Source organism: Micromys minutus, assembly GCF_963924665.1.
Source record: "Micromys minutus genome assembly, chromosome: 10".
In the NCBI taxonomy this organism is placed as follows: domain Eukaryota; kingdom Metazoa; phylum Chordata; class Mammalia; order Rodentia; family Muridae; genus Micromys; species Micromys minutus.
Genome location: NC_137979.1, coordinates 61,652,726 through 61,671,602, shown reverse-complemented (window position 1 = coordinate 61,671,602; position 18,877 = coordinate 61,652,726). Strand labels below are relative to the sequence as shown.

Genomic DNA, 18,877 nt, shown 5'->3' with positions numbered 1-18,877 from the left:
ACTAGAGACAAGCGATCTGCAGCCCTGACTGGGGCTCCTGGGGCAGATGGTGTTGCATAAGGACTTGAGTGAGTTTGGTCAGGACAGCGTCAGGCCCTGTGTCATGGATGCTGGCAGCAGAGATCGTGGTGGTAACGATGTGGCTCCTGCTGTTTTACTTGTGTGTGCATGTGTGTCTTCTCTCTCGTTTACCATTTGCTTTTGGTCTCTCCTACTGAACAGCCGCAGCTCCGGAGTCCTGCCCCATAAACATTGAGGAATAGGTATGACATCTACCAAATTATATAACTGAACAAACCACGCATTCTACCTGGGGTTCATAACTGAGCGTTCTCCTGCCTCATCCTCTTCCCACCTCCCAGTGTGCCACCTGCGGAAGGGCAGACGCACCTTTGACTCAGGCTCAGGAGTTGGAGAGCCTGTGGGCAGGTTAGGTGTGAAAGACCCTCTTCCTGTCCTTTCCCAGGGCTTCACTGAGGACTGTTACTATAGCTTCAGGATAGATGCCCACATCAGGCTTCTCATGCAAAACCAGCAATCAATACCTGCTTCACCCTAGCATGTATGCCAGCCGTTAAGGGCTTTCTTTATGTCTTAGGCTCGCTGAATCTGAGGCTGATGCTGGCCATTTGTGAGTTGGACTCAGGACTACACTACCCAGTTAGCTTTCTGAGCTCCAGGGCGCAGACCTGTAAATGGTCCCTGCAGAAGCTTGCCTAGCAGAGCCAACGAGATGAAGAACCTTCCCTGAACATCCCAAGCCTGGAAGGAGTGGGCCCTGTCATTGTATAAAACACATTAGTGCTCCTAGAGAGGACAAAACAGAGCTAACTTGCCAGCTAGAGGGACCAGGGAACACATGAAGGTTCCCCAAACCAAGTTGCCAGGAACTGCTCACAGATCATTTCTGAGTCATCCTTACATATGGCCCCATGCAAGCCTCACAGCAAATCTGTGAATGCCACACTAGCCTCACTGGACATACAAGAAGGCCAAGACCCTAAGGAAGGTGACCTGCCAAAGATCAGACCGTTGGTACCTATGAACTGAGATGCCCAGGTAGATGCAGGTGTGAATGTAACCAGGAAGAACAAACAAGGTAGGGAAGTCGCATCAAGCAGAGAAGCATCAGGGTTGAGTCTCCACTTTAGGCACAAAGGAAGTCGGGCTTGGAGAGGTAAGGGTGATAAAGCATCTTGGACCACAGGGTGCTCGGGCAAGGAAGAGGCACAGGAAGGCTCTGAACATATACTTCCTCCCACCCACGGCCTCCCCTCCCTGGCTCCTGCCACAGCCCCTTCCCACTCCCTGCAGACACAGGCTGTAGGTCAGAGTGTGCTCTCTGCACATCTGCATTCCATGCAGGAAGCAGCTCAGCCCAGCCTCCTAACTAACATTTGCGAGTCCAGAGCCAAGTACGTAACATGCACAATGGATGCTAGGTAAGTTCACGAATGGAGAGCACTTGCAGTGTCCTCATCTGTCCATGGGTCACAGGCAGCAACCACCTAGTTAGGGAGGGGCAGCCGTGGCACCTGCTCCTCCTCACTCCTGCTCAGAGTGGCTCACACTGCCCGGAATCAGGTCTCACACATCCTCCTAGACTCTGTGCTGACTCCTGTGCTGCTGTACGGGAGACACCATGTACACCTGACCTAAGGAATGGCTCCTGGAACCTGTTGTTTCTCCTCCAGGTACCTGGCAACATGATACCATCGTCAACCGTCGCAATACCCAGCGCCGGCGTTTATCGTCCAGCAGCCTGGAAGACCCTGAGGAGAGCAGGCCTTGTGTATGGGATCCTTTGGCTGTCTGAGAGCATCTGCACCTGTACCTGGGCTTCCCCTCCTGTCCTTGCCTTCCATCTGTCTTCACTGGACCACAAGGCCTTCTGGGCATCTTCAACAAGACACGTGGACTTTATACTCACATGAAGGGAGGACCAATGAATGTGCAACCCTCCACCAACCTCATCCTGTAACCATGAGTCTTACCCTCTCAGAAAGAACCAGAAGCTTTCCTCTTGTGGGCTGATGCGTGCCAGCCAAGCCCAGTGGGCCAGTTGAGCCGAGGGTCAGGGCTGGTTCTGTAGCCTTTTCTCTTCCAAGTGGAAACCAAGAAGACTGAAGAGTTTGGCAAGCTTTGTTAAACACCCATGGACAGGTTTTTGTTTCTGGAACCTCGTAAGCAATTAGAAACCTAACTCCAAGTGGTCGGGAAGTGGCTCCATAAGGGAGGCCATCCACACACTGGCCTCCCAGAACACCAGGAGCCCCTTACTCGAGCCTAAGGGATTGGAAGCCAAATCTACTAACAACTGATCACCTGCACCTCCTGTGTCTGCAGTTAGGAAGGTCACCCTTGTAAGGCCTGTCCTCCTCTGGTGCAGTCAGGAAGGCCAGCTGGGCCACCTCCAGGCAGTGCTAGGGCTGGCTCTTCCCACATCTACAGCCACTGAGGGGGAGTCTCACACCCAGTCACTGCTTCTTTGCCCTCTTAGTAAGAAAGCGCTCAAGAACTAGGCTAAGGGCTGAGGCTCAGTGGTTCTCAAACTGGTGCACAGGAATCACCAAAGGAGCTGCGGAGGCTCTAGGGCCAGAGGATTAGAAGCCCTCCCTACGCTAGTGTATTCCTCCCCTGCCTTTCAGATCGGATAGATGGGAGGTGTGGACTCTCCACGGGCTCACCGGCGCTGAGAGATGCTGTCCAGGCAGCCAGGGCAGCAAGCTGGCAGGAAACTGTTGGGTGTCACGCCTCTCTCAGTTCAGTGGGGTTTACACGGCTCTTGCTGCATATCTCACAGCTTTTGGAACAGGTAGTTGTTCAGTGGAACATGAGATGGTTTGGGAATCAAGGTTAGTGGCAGTTACTTATGAGGGCGAGAAAGGAGCTTTGGACTTGCAAATGTGGTCCTAGGAAGGCTTTCCCAAAAACACAGGTGCCCAGGACTCTGAGGGGAGGTAGGAGGTGGAGAGTCTGGCCTCAGACTTACTATGTAACTGGGGATGACCTTGAACTTCTGACTTTCCTGCCTGTGTTGCCCAAGCATTAGGATTGAAGGCCTGCATCACTACACAGCTCTCCTGTTTGTGGTAGTCACTGCTAGAGGGAAAGTGCTCTGCAGCCTGTGGAGTGGTAGGCTGAGCTTGAGATTCTATATCATACTTTCTGAACACCCTGTTCTTCCAGACCCCACTTTGTGTCTTCTACTTCCCCAGCAGTCCAACGCCCCGTTCACACTTAAGATTTACACCAGTGTAAGATGAGCAATAACCACACTTCCTCAAAGAACAGAAGCATCAGGGAAGTTCCCTTAGCCTGGGACGGTTGCACATAGACCCGCCTCCTCCCCTGGCAGGCAGTGGGTGAGCGGTATTCACAGTGTGGTGTGACCTGAGAGGAGCAGGGGAAGAAGCTGAGATGAAGGAGATTCAGGTAAACAGTAGCCACAGTGGCCAGGAACCCTCAAGAAAGCCATTATAATCAGCCCTTCTCTCCCTCACAAGTGCTGAGCCTGAATTCCATTATCTAGGCACCCAGGTTAGAGTACCCTTGCTCAGTTCTGACCCCCACTCTGTGCTCTTCTTGGCAAGCAGAGACAGCCTATTTACGGAGTGGGCCTCCATCAGCTGCCACACTCAACCCAGTTCATTTGGAAACAATCCCTTTGTCCGGGTCCAAGGGGCAGGCATGTTCTGGTGGCTTTGGCTCCTCACCACACCACATCTTCCCATGCTTGGTACTGTAGTGATCTCGGTCTCCTCAAAGCCTTTTTGCTTTACCTAATTTCATCACATCAGAATTTTTACCCCTGGTGGCATCTTCCAGGCACAGACCCAAACACTAAGCCATCTCACTGGGAATCTAGTCCAGTCCACCTGGTGTTGGCTGCTGGTTGCTCACTTTGTTTTAGGGCCTGCACACCTGGTGTGTGTGCATATGTGTGTGTGTGTGTGTGTGTGTGAGAGAGAGAGAGCGAGAGAGGGAGTGTGTGTGTGTGCTGTCTGTGCCAGATGTGTACCCCTCACATTCCCTGGAGTACACTTGTGGGCACATTACAGTGGGGACATCAAGATGCAATATTTATGGATTGCTGCATGATTCTTAAAAGTGAATAAAACTGTTTACAGAGGCAGGGAAGCCATCATCTACAAAGTGAGTTCATTTATGAACGTTTCTGTCGGTGGCTCTGGTATTTTTTAGTATTCCTGCAGGTCTGCTGCACCCAAGGCCTCACACCCACCTCCATTCCTGACTGAGCCCTACCTGCTTCTGCATCAGCCTTAAACCGGATCGCTTCCAATTCTGCATCTCGTCAATAATTAAAGAACCCCGAAGCTGGTGGCAGTAGGGAAAGCAATAGCCTAGAGTCCCTTATGCTTACTAGTTCCTGTCACTTAACCAGTTCCTGGCTAAATTAGTGGGACAAATGACCTCTTTGAGAGGATCTTGCAGGCCCGTGGCTTTTTCGTTTTTGCCGCAGGTTCTGCCTTCCTAGGCTGTCTGGAAGGAGAGGCACCTCCTCAGGTGCCCCTGGAATTCCTGCTTCCAGGAACCTGAGCAGGGTGAGTGGGCGAGCTGCTTACCAGGAGACGCTGGGTTACCCTACCCGCCTCGGTGTGTCTGCGAGCTGTGTGGCCGTTTCTGCGGATTGTAAGCGACAGGTGGCATCAGAGAGTCAGACTTGCCTGTGGGCACCAGAGAAGACACTCGGGGACTAGGGAAAGGCCCCAGAAACCAGACAAAGGCCACTGGCAGCCGGTGAGGGGAAAGGCTCCAAGGGCACGGTTCCCCGGGGCTTGGTCTGCAGAATCCGAGGGTGGGTCCCCTCAGCGGTCAAACCGGACGCGTGGGGGAGGGGTTCCCGGAGCCTCGAGCGGGAGCCGAGCGCCCGCCATGAGACCCAGCGCGGGGCCCTCGGGCGGGAATGCAGAGTCAGATCTCAGTGGCGGGTAGGGGGCTGGGTAGCGCGGGAGAGGGCGGCAGAACCAGAGAGTTCCAGAGAGTTGCCGGCAGAGGAGCTGCAAGGGCCCGCGGTCTCCTTGGAGACGTGCTGGCCAATAACAATAGCGGAAGCTGTTTACGGGGGCGGAGCGTCGCCATGGCAGCAGGAGAAGCCTTCGGAGCGTCTACTTAATGCCGGTCCCCGGGCCGTCGGCGCTCAGAGAAGCGCCGTCGGGCGAGGGGGAGCGCGACAAGGGGCGCCTGCAGAGCCCTCGAGCTGGGGACAGAGAGCCGCGGGAGGTGGGAGGAACTTCTTCCAGAACCTTCCTCTGGCTGGCTGCGCTTTGAGCCAGGTAAGGGACTGGGAGGGCTGTGGACCACGGGATGGGAGGGCGTCAGGACCTGCTGGCTATCCAGTCCATCGGTCGCCCACGGAAGTAGTGGGGCCAGTAGATGAAATCTGAGGAGTTCCGGAGATCGCTTTCTGCCCCTCCATAACTCAGTCCTGTGCCCTTTTTTTTACCTGGGACCCTACATCCTAATACCTCTTTCCAAGGATCAGATGACCTACTTTGCCCCAGCTGCATCTAGTGCCACTCTGAACTATTGGGGTGTGATCTTAGTTTCCCAGTCTTTGGAAAAAAAAGAGTTAGATTGGGCCTTCCTACCCTCTTCTCTCATTGTGGCCAACGAACCTTCCAAGGGCAGGTGGAGACGCGGGGTCAGACCAGGGATCTGTGTTTCCCTGACCTCGCCACAGGCTGCGGGGATGAATATGAGGGGCTCCCCCGTAAGGCTCCTCTTTCCTCTCGGGGTAGGGGAAGATTGCTCAGTTCCGTGGTGCTCCCGCAGGCCCCACATTCGTGTTCGGAAGAGGCGACCCCTCGGGTCGCAGAATGGAAGTGAGTGTTCTGGAGACCGTGTAACTGGAGTCTGGGGCACCAGCGGCCCGGAGAGCGCGGCGGGCCACTCCGGCTCAGCCTGTGGATGTTGACCGCCCCTTCGGAGAGTCCCCGCAGACATGGCGGAGAGCTGGCTGCGCCTCTGCGGAGCGGGGCCCCGGGAGGAGGCCGGGCCAGAGAGTGGCATGGAGGAGCCGGACGCCCTGGATGACAGCCTGACCAGCCTGCAATGGCTGCAGGAATTCTCCATTCTCAACGCCAAGGCCCCTACTCTTCCCCCGGGAGGCACCGACCCCCACGGCTACCACCAAGTACCAGGCTTGGTGGCGCCCGGGTCACCGCTGGCGGCCGACCCTGCCTGCCTTGGGCAACCACACACCCCCGGCAAGCCCACATCGTCGTGCACATCTCGAAGCGCGCCCCCGGGCCTGCAGGCCCCGCCTCCTGACGACGTGGACTATGCCACCAACCCGCACGTGAAGCCGCCCTACTCGTATGCCACTCTCATCTGCATGGCCATGCAAGCCAGCAAGGCCACCAAGATCACTCTGTCGGCCATCTACAAGTGGATCACGGACAACTTCTGCTACTTCCGCCATGCAGACCCCACCTGGCAGGTAGGGAGAAGAGGTGCGGGTGGTGGCCGCTCCCTCGTGCCCTCCTTCTGGCACTTAGCCAGACTCACACACCAGATCTTCAAGGCCAAGGAGGCACCTGGCTTCGAGGGTCTGACCTCTCAAGAGACCTAAACCCTGCCAGGACTGGAAAAGCTCCATTTGGAGACAGGACTACAGAGGAAGTTCTAGAAGAGGGCCCAGTGTAGACTCGTGTGGGATGTAACGCTAAGGCACATTCTTGTCCCGTGTCCCAAGAATTCCTAAACAGTGTTCTGCCCAAAGAATTTGTCAGAACTGGACTCTAAAATGGAGCCCAGGAGGCCTCCCTGCCAGGTTTTGTACCCTTCCTTTTGCATTTGGTCTAGAGAGTAGAGCAGACTTGAGCCCAATGGATACAAAGATCAGTTGTCCAGGTGGAGGGGTCATTAGGTCATCCTAAAGCCACTGACCCAGCCTCCCACCTCAACTCCTCCCCAGTTTCCTGCCTCCTCCCCCACCTTCTCAGCCAGCCTCCCTAGGGGGGCAATTACCTGAGCCAGGTGCTTTACACAGGGGCACTGAGGCTGCAGTGGCTTCGGGTTCTAAGTCTCCAGAACCTGGCACAGAGCAGCCAATGGGCCAGGCTGCCATGTAAACATCCCAGCCCTGTTGGCCAAAGGGACACCCACTCTCCACCCACCTGCCTTGCTAGCATAGGCTGGACCCCTGGACACTGGAGTGGTGTGGGTAGAACTTAGCTGCAGACATGAATAGGGTAAGAGAAGGCTCAGTAGACAGCACTTTGAACATCCTCTGAACATCAAGATCCACGTGCCTGATGCGGCCTGAGGTTGCCCACTCTTCCCTAAGGAGGCCAAGGGGCAGGGGACAGGATCACAGCCCCGAGCCGTTCCAAATGGCCCTAACTGTGGGTCAGACGATCCCCATCTCCCTACTCAAAGCCTTTGCCAACTCCGGTCCCAGAAATGAGCCTTCTGTACTTGGCTGGGTAATAATCAACTGAGGTTTGGGTGGAAAGAGAAGGTTGTGGGGTGGTGGGGGGCAAAGGCCCAGGTCAGCAGCTGGCTAAACAAGGAGTCACCAAATCTCCTCCTGACCTGTACACACACGCACGCACACACACACACACACACACACACACACACACACACACACACTCCCTCCTTGGTCACTCGGCCCCCTCCCTTAACCCACCCACTTCACAAACAGAGGGAACCAGGCAGAGGAGATGGGCAGTCCAGGCCGTGGGGGAGCTTTGGCCAGGACCTGCAAGCAACAGAGGGAGGGAGGGAGGGAAGGATGACAGAGGGTGGTACTGAGAGCCACCCTGTGGCTCAGAGCTCGGATGACTGAGCAGGCAGATATCCCAGCAACAGAGAACAAAAGCCCCCCCCCCCCCCCATGCACTCCGGGCTCCTCATACCCTGTGGCTGGTGTCCCAGAGTCCCAGTGCTACAACTGCCTGGTCAGGGCATCGGGTTGATCTGCCCCCCCCCCCCCCCCCCGTCAGGGGAGGATGCCGGGGTGCAGCTTTGCTGCCTTTCCCCTGACCCCTGTGCCTTTTCTCTTGTTCTCTCACTGTATCCAGAATTCCATTCGCCACAACCTGTCCTTGAACAAGTGCTTCATCAAAGTGCCTCGGGAGAAAGATGAACCCGGCAAGGGGGGCTTCTGGCGCATCGACCCCCAGTATGCAGAGCGACTGCTCAGTGGGGCCTTCAAGAAGCGGAGGCTGCCCCCAGTCCACATCCACCCTGCCTTTGCCCGCCAGGCCCCCCAGGAACCCAACACTGCCCCCTGGGGTGGGCCTCTGACAGTGAACAGGGAGGCCCAGCAGCTGCTGCAGGAGTTTGAGGAGGCCACAGGGGAGGGGGGCTGGGGCACAGGAGAGGGCAGGCTAGGGCATAAGCGAAAGCAGCCGCTGCCCAAGAGGGTGGCCAAGGTCCTGCGGCCTCCCAGCACCTTGCTGCTGACCCAGGAGGAGCAGGGTGAGCTGGAACCCCTCAAAGGTAACTTTGACTGGGAGGCCATCTTTGAGGCTGGTGCTCTGGGTGAGGAGCTGAGCTCACTGGAGGGTCTGGAGCTAAGTCCCCCACTGAGCCCCAGCTCACATGGAGATGTGGATCTTACAGTCCATGGCCGCCACATCAACTGCCCTGCTACCTGGGGACCTCCGGTGGACCAGGCTGACAACCTGGACTTTGACGAGACCTTCCTGGCCACATCCTTCCTCCAGCATCCCTGGGACGAGAATGGTAGTGGCTGCCTGCCCCCAGAACCCCTCTTTGAAGCAGGGGATGCCACCCTGGCCGCTGACCTGCAGGACTGGGCCAGTGTGGGTGCCTTCTTGTAAAAGGTCAGGCCCCACCCCCATCTCCGGACAGTGCTCAAGTCAGGGCCCAGAACTGCCTCCCAAGACAGGCCCTTGGACATCTCAGCACCCAGGCAGGGACTGGGCCGGATCTCTGAAGGCCGGCTCCATCAGGGCCACACTGCTGCCTGCCAGCTGGGGATGTCCTCACATCTAAGCCCAGAAGAACTGGGAACTGGGGACCCAGGATCCAAACGGCTGCCTCCCCCTCATCAGTAACCCCCTACACACAGTGTTTCATCGACCCATGTTCTCCCAAGCCCAAGAATTGGCAAAAGCACCCCCGCCCCTGCTTGCCTCCCACTCCCCCTGCACTCTGAGAGCTGAAACCCGGAGGGGTCCTACCAGGCCAGGGAGGAACCGAACAGGGCCCTCACCAAAGCTTTGCCTCACCCACTTCTGCTGCTTCTTCAGGGCCCTACCAGGAGAAAGTTCCCAGGTACAACAAACGCTCATTAGATGATGACAAATTAACTCCCAGGAGGCCCCTCCTGGCAGAGCTTTCCCAGGGGCCCTGGCAGCCTTGGCCGGGGAGAGTGAGGAGGAGACTGGAGGAGGGAGCAGAAAGAGGAGGGCAGAAACCAGGTCGGGGCAGCAAGGTGAGGTAACATGGTCTCTAAGCCCTCTGGGGCCTGTTCCTAGCCCATCACCTGCAGATGGGAGGCTGCAAACCTGGAACCTGACTCAAGGCTGAGAGCAACAAGGAGTTGGGGTTTGGGGTGGTTGGGGCAGGGGCAGCCAAGCTGCTAGGTGGGAGGGGGGAGAGATTAATATAGTGAGTGTAGTTATAGCTAAGATTTAACTGGGAAAGGGATGCCTGGCTTACTGGAAACACTGGGACCAGGAAGGGGACAAGCCCTAGGCCCCTGCCTGCACTGTGGGGACCAGGTCTTGCTCCACCTTGACCCCTGGGGCTGGAACCTGTATCTACCCTCCACGTGGAGCAATTTAACCTTTTTCATGTAAAGTTCTTTACAATAAATTTTTTTTTCAAAATAAAATTTTAAAAAGAAATCTGAGCACGGTCATCCTTCCAGCTGTCTTTGGGAAAGTCAAGAGCCAAATGCAGTGCAGCAGCTTTGAGAGGAAGGGGTTGGTGTGTTTCTTTTTCCCTTGTCAAATGGGGAATGGCCAAGGAAACAAGACAGAGTTTGTAGAAGTCTAGCCTCGGAGCTGGCTCAGTGGTTAAGAACACCAACTGTTTCTTCCAGAGGTCATGAGTTCAAATCCCAGCAACCACACGGTGGCTCACAACCATCTGTAATGGGATCTGGTGCCCTCTTCTGGTGTGTCTGAAGATAGTGACAGTGTATCTTAAAAAGGGAGAAAAGGACCAAAGAGTGGCTCTCTCAGGATCCCTTCTGTTCCACACCTGGGGACCTCCATCCGCACAATGGGACAGTTGGGCCAACAGGCCCAGCCGAACAAGAGACAGGGCATTTAGCCCCACCTCACCCGGAGGATTCACAAAGGCCAGTGTGCTCCGGCTTAAGCCGTCCCCCACCATGAGGGCTTGCCCAGGCTTGCCTGCCCAAGAGTCCCGGGACTCCTTCCAGCAATACCCTCCCTGGGTCCTTTCCTGGAGGGACAGGGTGTGAGGTCAGAGAAACCCCAAGGCCCCACATCCCGCTCTCATGTATATTTACCATACCCAGCTTGCTACCGGCTTAGGGAGACAGAAGGCGGCCATAAAATCAGGCTCAGTGCTGAGACTTGCCCTCCCAGCTGTGAGGGCCCATGCTGTCCTAGCTGACGGCAAACCAGGATGGGCCCCTCATCTTAGGCTGGCTTGTCTGAGACCCATTTCTCTACCACTACCACCCAATTTAACGCTACACAGCATCCTTGTGTCCGCCCGGCCCCTCTCTGTGAGCAACTTGTCTACCCCACAGGTGCACACACATGAACACACAGAGAAACAGCATTGCCCAGTGCTGCTCAGAGCAAGCCTGCCCAGCCTCCACGGGTCTTTCTTTCTCCTTGGCCCTTGAGTCTGGCCCCAGGCCAGCCTGGCATTCCACTGCTTTACACATTGCTTTCATTTGCTAATTATTCCAAATATTCCAGAAGGGCTCACAGTGAGCGGGGCAAGCTGGCTGGACCCTCACTGAGCCCATCCCTTCACCCAGCACACAGAAGGGGCTGTCCCCCACCAAAGCCTCTCTCTCTTTCTTTCTCTCTTTCGCTCTCATCACCTTCCCCCACCCCCTTCCTCTCTCCAGACCATGGCACTAAAAGAACGAAGGCAGCCTGGGCTTTTTTTCCATGAGCCCCTAGGACCAGCCTTTGGCCCTGGCCAAAGTGGGCACACCCTGGATTGACAATCGGGCGAGTTACTGCCTGCCCCAGGCTTATTCTGGGAAGAAGAGAGGCAATGTCTGGGGCAAGCAGAACCGCCCCTTGCATGAATCCAAGGCCAAAGACACAGAGCAGAACAAAACGAGCCCTCGGCTACACTTGACATTCACTCGAGTTCCTGAAAATTCTGCCGGCTGCACCTTGGCCCAATTAGACCAGAATCTCTAATGGGTCCATCATAGATTTTCTTTTTTTATAGGTTTATTTATTTTATTTCATATATGTGAATACACTGCTGCTCTCTTAAGACACACCAGAAGAGGGTATTGGATTCTGTTACAGATGTTTGTGAGCCACCATATGGTTGCTTGGATTTGAACTCGGGACCTCTGGAAGAGTAGTCAGTGCTCTCAACCACTGAGCCATCTCTCCAGCCCCATCACAGATTTTCTTAAGTTCCCCACATATTGCTTCTGTGAGGGTGTATGTGCTGGGAGTGGGGGTAGGGTGGGGCGCCTGTCTTCTCCAGAGCAGGACAGTGGGTGTCTTCCTCCTTTGCTGTAGGCCTCATTACCTTGATAGACTCCCGAGGAACCACCACTCACTGTGCTAAACCTGTAGGACAACGGGTTCTTTTGCAATGGCCCCGTCTCCATCCCCAGTGCAGGAGTTCTGGGTGTGGTGCTGCAATGCCTGGCTTTTAATATGGATGCTCGGGGCGCATACTCAAGACCTCGTGCTTAGAAGATCAAGCCCTCTTGCCCCTGAGCCATCTCCCAAAACCTCATTTCATTTATAGGTTCCGTATAATCTCAGCCGGCAAACACCATGGCCACTAGGCATTTCACACGTACATTTCCCTAAGACTAGGAGGCACGCATAATTCTACCCAGTCCACAGAACTCCTCAAAAGGTGTGGGTCTGCCAGACAGCACCTCGCTGGGCCAGCATCGCCGGCCCACAACTCAGCTGCCTTTTCTGACTGCCTCTGGGCTGTGTAGCTTCGGGCTTAGGATTCCAGCTCTTAGCACAGGCTCCTCTTCCTCGTATGTCCAGAAGTTGGATGCTAGCCACATGGTATTTTGTGTCTGCTTTTATTTATTGGTGGGTTTATTAGAGGCGCAGTTTTCTGGTCAGCACACATTTCCCTCAGCGGCACACAAAGGATCCCATTTTTCCCCCATGTTTATCGGGTTTGTTTCTCTCTTTTTTTTTTTTTTTCCAATTTGCCTGTTGTGGTGGTGGTTGGGGTTTGGACCTAGGACTTCACATGTACTAGGCGAACACTCCACTGCTGAGCTGGAGTCCTCAGCTCCTGTTGTTACTTTTCCTGTGTGAGATGCAGCCTCACTATGTCTTAGCTCCAGACACACACTTACTTTGTCCTCCACACAGGTCTTGACCGGTCACCTTCCTGATGCCAGCAACCTCCCAAACATCAGTCATTCCAGGCCTGCACCACCAGCCCAGCTGCCTGATCTTTAATTCTAGACTTCAAACCCCAGTTTTGCAGTCCCTGAACCCATCTCTTTTATAAGCATTGGGAAAAAGCCCTTCTCCAAAGCCAAGAGCCTTCGATCCCGAGACTTCGATTCTTTCCCATCGTCTCCTTTGTCCACGTGTCTGCTCCACTACCAGCTGGGAAGGTGACAGGAGTGGCTATAAGAAAGGCTACAAGCTTGGAGCTTGGGAGCCTCCCACTCTTGGCTCTGAGTTCTATAGGACTGGACACTACAGGGTCCAGCGACTCTCATCCCAAAGCCCCTAGGAAGAACTCTTTGCTCTTCATAGTGATCGGAAACAACAAAGCTAAACCCCCTTCAGAGCTGAACTGGACCTGAGACACTCCAGAGTAGAGATGGATCCCTGCGGAGAGGGAAAGGGACAGGAAGGAAGTGGGCATTGGTTGGAGTCAGGTGTAGCTCCCGCTCTGTCCTTGGCTGAGACCCAAAGGTAAACAGGTGCATAAGGACTTCAGCAGGGGGTAATGGGCTGCCCCCAGGGGCAGGTCTGGGCCTGTCCTGTGGGGAGTGGAAGGGCAGCTTTGTTAACAATGGGATGGGCCGGCAGCCCAGGTCCGGCAGACACATTCTTGTGTGAGGAGAAAGAAAACACAGGTGACACAGGAGGGGAGATGTTTGGGAGGGGAGGGGACTTTGGGAGGCCTGAGGTGTGCTAAGTAGTGTGAGCTGCAGCTCAGCAGGAGACAAGTACATAGAAGCCCTTGATGGGGAAAGAGGGAGGACAGCTGCCTTCCTCCCAGGGGACGTGTACCCATCTCTTCCTGTTTCTCCTGGATGAGACAGGTCAGAGCCACCTGGACAGGCGGGCAAGCTGGGGCCTGAGCAGGCAAAGACACCTTAAAGGACAATGTTCCCAGAAGCCAAAATGCCTGAACTGGCCTGGCAAGGTCAGACTCAGCAGTAATCAAAGACAGACAACAGAGGGTCTGCCCCACTGGCCCTTGCAGCTCCCTGACTGGCCTATGTGGATGGTCCAAGGCCCACCTGCTCTTCTGTCTGAGGCAGAATGGGTGCCTCAGTTCTGAGGCCCTAGGTTCTTTCCCTGGAGAGACGGCTCTGCTGATGTAAGGCCCCAGGAACCAGACACTGCCACCCCCATCAGCCCACTCTGTTTGAATCCACCTCTGCTAAGGCCTGCATCCTAAATGCTCCCAATCCCCATCTTGGGAGCTAAGCTGGGTTGGGCCTTGTGAATACTTGGAATTCTGGGCAATGTAGGCTTAGCCAAGCATGGGCAGGAAGATCGCTGTGAGTTTGAGGGCAGCCTGATCTACACAGCGAGTTCTGGGAGAGCCGGGGCTCTGTGGAGAGACCATGTCTCATAACCAACCAAACAACAAAGGACAAGAAAAACAAACAAACAAACAAACAAAACAAAACAACAACAAAACCCTAAAGCACCAACTGACCTCCCAGCACCGCTGTGTGTCCAAGGAACTAAGCTGGGGCCAGAAAGCTGCCTAATGTTCTCTCCTTGCGAAGCTCTACCTGTAGGCTCTAACTGTGGCCCTGCCCCCTTCTGCCCTTTCATACATATAGTATAGCATCAAGGTTGCCTTAAACGGATAGCGCCAGAGATGAACTAGGTGAGTTGGGCTGGGGAGGGTAAAGTGGGTTTCAGACTGAGATATTAGTTTCCCACTCCCGATCCTGTGTCCGCAGAGTCCTGTGGGCAGACAAGCGGTCCACCCAGCCCTGTCCTACACTGAAAGCATCGAGCACAGTGGCCAGTGTGCTGAGTAGTGACCAATTGAATGGATTGTGGGGTTGAGAGACAGAAACACAGCCTCTGCAAAAATGCTTTTAGTGATGTAACAGGTTCCTGGCGCACGCACTGGGAACATTCCCCCAAACTCATGGAGCTGTGGCTTGACCCAGGGGTACACAGACTCTGGGGCTAGAATATCCAGGCCCTCGGCGAATTTGGAGGCTAGGCTGCACTGCCTTATTGTAGAGGCAAGGAAGAGACTGGTTTGCTGATCCTACATATTTGTGTTCCTTAGCCGTGGAGGAGGAATCGGAGGCCTTGAGTGTTGACTGGGGCCGCCCTAGCCAAGGATCTGGGGAAGACATGCGCCAGATGAGGAGGAAGAGAAAGACCCGGTCCTTCTGGTCTCTAATCCCCTAGGGCCTGGTTGCAGCCACCTTGGGAGGCAGTGGGAGCCACAGAAGGTAAGGCTGGAGTGGGGAGGCAGTACCCAGGGCTGCTCCATCCAAACACATCTGGGCAGTATGTAAGCCATTCATTCATTCATACCCTGGCCACCAGGTCACCAGGTCAGAGTTGTGCCCCGCTCAGCTGTCCTCAGTTAGCTGTGCTCCACTGAATACCAAGGTAGAACAGAGCCCGAGGCTCCTGGACCTGACACTATTATCCTGGGTGAATTGGCTCATTCTTATATCAGCTTGACACAGCCGAGGGGCATTTTGGAAGAGGGAACCTCAGATGAGAAAATGCTCCCACCAGATTGGCCTGTGGGAGCCTGTGCTGCATTTTCTTGATTGATGCAGGAGGGCCCCACCATAGCGCAGAGGATCTCAACCTGTGGGTCCCAACCACTTTGGGGGTTGAATGATCTTCAGAAGTTGCCTAAGACCATCAGAAAACACAAATGTTTGCATTACAATTTATTTTATTTTTAGGATGCATTTATCTTATTTCTATGAGTACACTGTAGCTATCTTCAGACACACCAGAAGAGGGCATCGGATCCCATTATAGATGGTTGAGAGCCACCACGTGGTTGCTGGGATTTGAACACAGAACCTCTGGAAGAGCAGTCAGTGCTCTTAACCCCTGAGCCATCTCTCCAGCCCTACATTACAACTTTTGTAACAGTAGCAAAATTACAGTTATAAAGTAGCAACAGAAACAATTTTGTGGTTGGGGGGGTCACCACAACACAAGGTTAAGAACTCTGCCATAGTGGGTGATGTCATCCCTAGCCAGGTGGGCCAGGAGTGCCTAAGAAAGCAGGCTGACTTTGTGGGTGTACCTGTTAGGGTTGTGTAGCTTGTTGCTGTGGGCCTCCCAACAGTGAGAGCAGAGCTGTTTCTGATCCTTTGCCTGCTGTGGAGACCCTTTCCTCCTGCTGGGCGGCCTTGTCCAGTCTTGGTGCGTGAGAGGATCCATTTAATCTCATTGCAACTTGATATGCCACGTTTGGTTGACATCCCTGAGATAACCCACCGCCCCCTGTTTAAGGGGAACAAAGGACAAGTGGATCTGGAGAGAGGGGAAGTGGGGGGGGGGCTGGGAAAAGAGGAGGGAGGGGAAACTGTGATCAGAAGGTAATATATGAGAGGAGGAGGAGAGAGGAAGAGAGAGAGCAAGCAACCTGAACAAGCCCTGAGGACCAAGCCATTAAACATCATTCCTTTGTGGCCTCTGCTTGCCCTGACTTCCCTGGATGACAGACTATGAGCTGTAAACTGAAATGAACCCTTTCCTTCCCAGATTGCCTTTGGTCGTATGGAGTTTCATCACAGCAAAGGAAACATTAAGTAAGACGTTGAGTGACCTCTGTGGCTATAAGTCCTATACCAAGGGCAGGGAAGATCCAGGAGGAGTCTAAGGGCCCTAATCTCTGCTGTTTGGCTAAAGATCAGTCCCGGTGGGACTGGGGATGCAGCTCAGTTGATATCCTACTTGCCTGGCATGTGTGGAGCCTCCGAGAGTTCGATCCCCTGCACATAAATGAGACTCGGCGGCCTACACATGTAATCCTAACACCTGGGAGGTGAGAATAGGAGGGAGGTCAAAAGTTCAAGGCCATCTAAGAGCTACACAAGCCCTTTTCTCAATGAATAAATACATTTCTAAATGAGTAGCCCTGCTCTGGTAGGGACTCCCTAAGTTACTGGAATGTGTTGGGCGGAAGAGTAGACAAATGGACTTCATACACACAGACACACACATCACACAGACACACACATCACACACACAGAGACACATACACCACAGATACCCACACACACCCTGAGTTTTATTGATGGGAGTAAGGCTTTTGGGGATGCCTCAACTGGAAAACAGGGAGAGAGAAATTAGCTAAACACTGTCCCTCAGTGGGACCCAGAGAGGTGCGAGTCACTCATAAAGAGAACCATGCCCTACCCCCACCTCTCGCCCAAATGTCCACCATCAAAGGTTTGGGATCTTCTGAAGGAAGATCTTGGGACACAGCTGGATAGAGAGAGGAAGGTTAGTTACGGAGGAGGGGAAGGACCAGCAGAGGGCACAGGGACACCCAGTCCCACACAGAACAGCCCCAGGACAGCTAAGTGTCTACATCCTGTAAAGAGAGTAATTTTATTAAGTTACCTATAACTCTGGTGTGCAGTGGGGTCCTAGGTGACCAAAGCCAATCAAAACAGTGTTTGGTCCACTTAGCCTGCCTCTGTCTGGATCTTTCCAGACCCTTTCCCACTACACTGCAGCTCAAAAGGACTTCCAGAAGATATAGCTACAAAATGAAGTTTAGTCTTGGAAAACTGAATGCTTAGTGCTGAGACTGGGGTGAGACTTTACTTTGCCTGTATGAGGCCTGGACTCCAATTCCAGCACCTTGCAAACCTGATGTGGTGGTGTGGGCCTGTCATCCCAACGCTCTGGAGGCAGAGGCGTTGAGTATCAAGAATTCAAGGTTATCCTTGGCTGCAGTGGGGGGAGATGACTCTGGCATGTCAAATGCACCCCCCCAAGTTATTCAGAGGAGAAACCCTTAGTGGGTAGTTACCGGAAACCTGAAGGAAACAAATCCAGGGCCCAGACAAGACAAAGGGGCATGATAATAAAAAGCAGTTGGTAGAGTGACTGCCTAGTGTGTGTAAGGTCCTGGGTTTGAGCCCAAGCAGTGTACAGAGCAGATGAGGTGAAGCATGCCTACCACTTCAGCCCTCGGGAGATGGGGGTCGGAGGGTAAGAGCTCAAGGTCACTCTTCCTGTAGTGTGAGTTCAAGGTCACCTTGGGAAGTATGGGATGTCTCAAAAGGAGTTTTAAAAGAAAGAGAAGTCAGCTGGGCCTGGTGGCACACACCTTGAACTCCAGCATTCGTGAAGCAGAGGCTCTTGAAGCAGAGGCAGGCGGGTCTCTGAGTTCCAGGCCAGCCTGCTCTACAGAGTGAGTTCCAGGACAATCTACAGAGTGAGTTCCGGGACAATCAGGGCTACACAGAGAGACTCTGTCTCAAAACACAAACAAAAAAGAAAGAAAAAAAATCATCATGCATACTCCTAGAAGAGCAGGCACTGGGATGCCTTCTAGATTCAAGGAATGAATCTGAATCTCCGTTCTCTGGACCTAGTTAACCTTTTTCTCAGCCCAGTGTCTGATCCCTCCCACCCACAGTGCTCCTCCCACCCACAGTGCTCCTCCCACCCACAGTGCTCCTCTTACCCACAGTGCTCCTCCCACCCACAGTGCTCCTCCCACCCACAGTGCTCCTCCCACCCACAGTGCTCCTCCCACCCACAGTGCCCGGTGTCCCTTGATCCAGAGCCTGGTTCAGCTGCTATGGAGAGTAAACCGTCGTGATGGAATTGACTATATGGGTGCAGCATGTGTCTGTCTGTCTTTGTGTATCTGTGTGTGTGTGTGTGTGTGTGTGTGTATCTGTGTGTGTGTGTGTGTGTGTGTGTGTGTGTATGTTTGGAGTTCCATGTCTGCTCTCTCCCTCTACCTTTATGAGGGTTCCAACGATTGACCTCAGCTTCCAGTGTGGGGCTACTGTAAACAAGCTTTTATGAACATTCTGAACAAGGCTCTCTCTCTCTCTCTCTCTCTCTCTCTCTCTCTCTTCTTTGCGGTTTCATTTGGCAGGGTCAGGGGAAAGACCTATACGTGTAGCCGATCAGCCATGTCAAGGTCACCTTAAAAGAGCGGGCATGGGTGTTCAGCAGAAAGGTAAAGGGAAAAGCAACACTAGGGAGGGGTGGGGGTGAATCCCAGCAGGCGTGACCAGGGCGCTGCTGGCTACTCCATGTGGGGCAAAGGACCCTGTCAGATGCAGTCAGGTAAGAACACCTCGAGGACTCCTTACTTCCAACAGTCACGTGAGCCTGTCACCCAGCCTCAGCCTCCTCAGTGCGGGCCATGATGGGCCCCCTCATCTTCCCCCCTTCCCTTTTCCTTCTTTAGTTTTATGGAGTCCCTAGTCCACCCCAGGTCCAGAGCCTTTATCTGGGGTTCTGTAGCTCAGTCAGGAGCTGACTGCCACTTTCCT

General features: G+C 54.2%; 2 protein-coding genes across 3 annotated transcripts in view; both read left to right on the top strand.

Annotated features, from left to right (window-relative positions):
* Positions 1 to 4,125, top strand: part of RNF157 (ring finger protein 157) — a 65,541-nt gene extending 61,416 nt beyond the window's left edge. For both annotated transcript variants that reach the window (XM_080923056.1, XM_080923055.1), the window contains exon 19: positions 1,695 to 4,125. In XM_080923056.1, coding sequence (XP_080779182.1) covers positions 1,695 to 1,816 — 122 coding nt within the window. In that variant the 3' untranslated portion in view covers positions 1,817 to 4,125. The remainder of the gene's footprint in view (positions 1 to 1,694) is intronic.
* A 1,840-nt stretch (positions 4,126 to 5,965) lies between these two features.
* FOXJ1 (forkhead box J1) lies at positions 5,966 to 8,816 on the top strand (the record flags this gene model as incomplete). The annotated part of the gene is made up of 2 exons (XM_080923183.1): positions 5,966 to 6,463; positions 8,052 to 8,816. 2 exons carry the CDS (start codon positions 5,966 to 5,968, stop codon positions 8,814 to 8,816), a joined length of 1,263 nt encoding a protein of 420 aa, XP_080779309.1.
* Between the last annotated feature and the right edge of the window lie 10,061 nt (positions 8,817 to 18,877).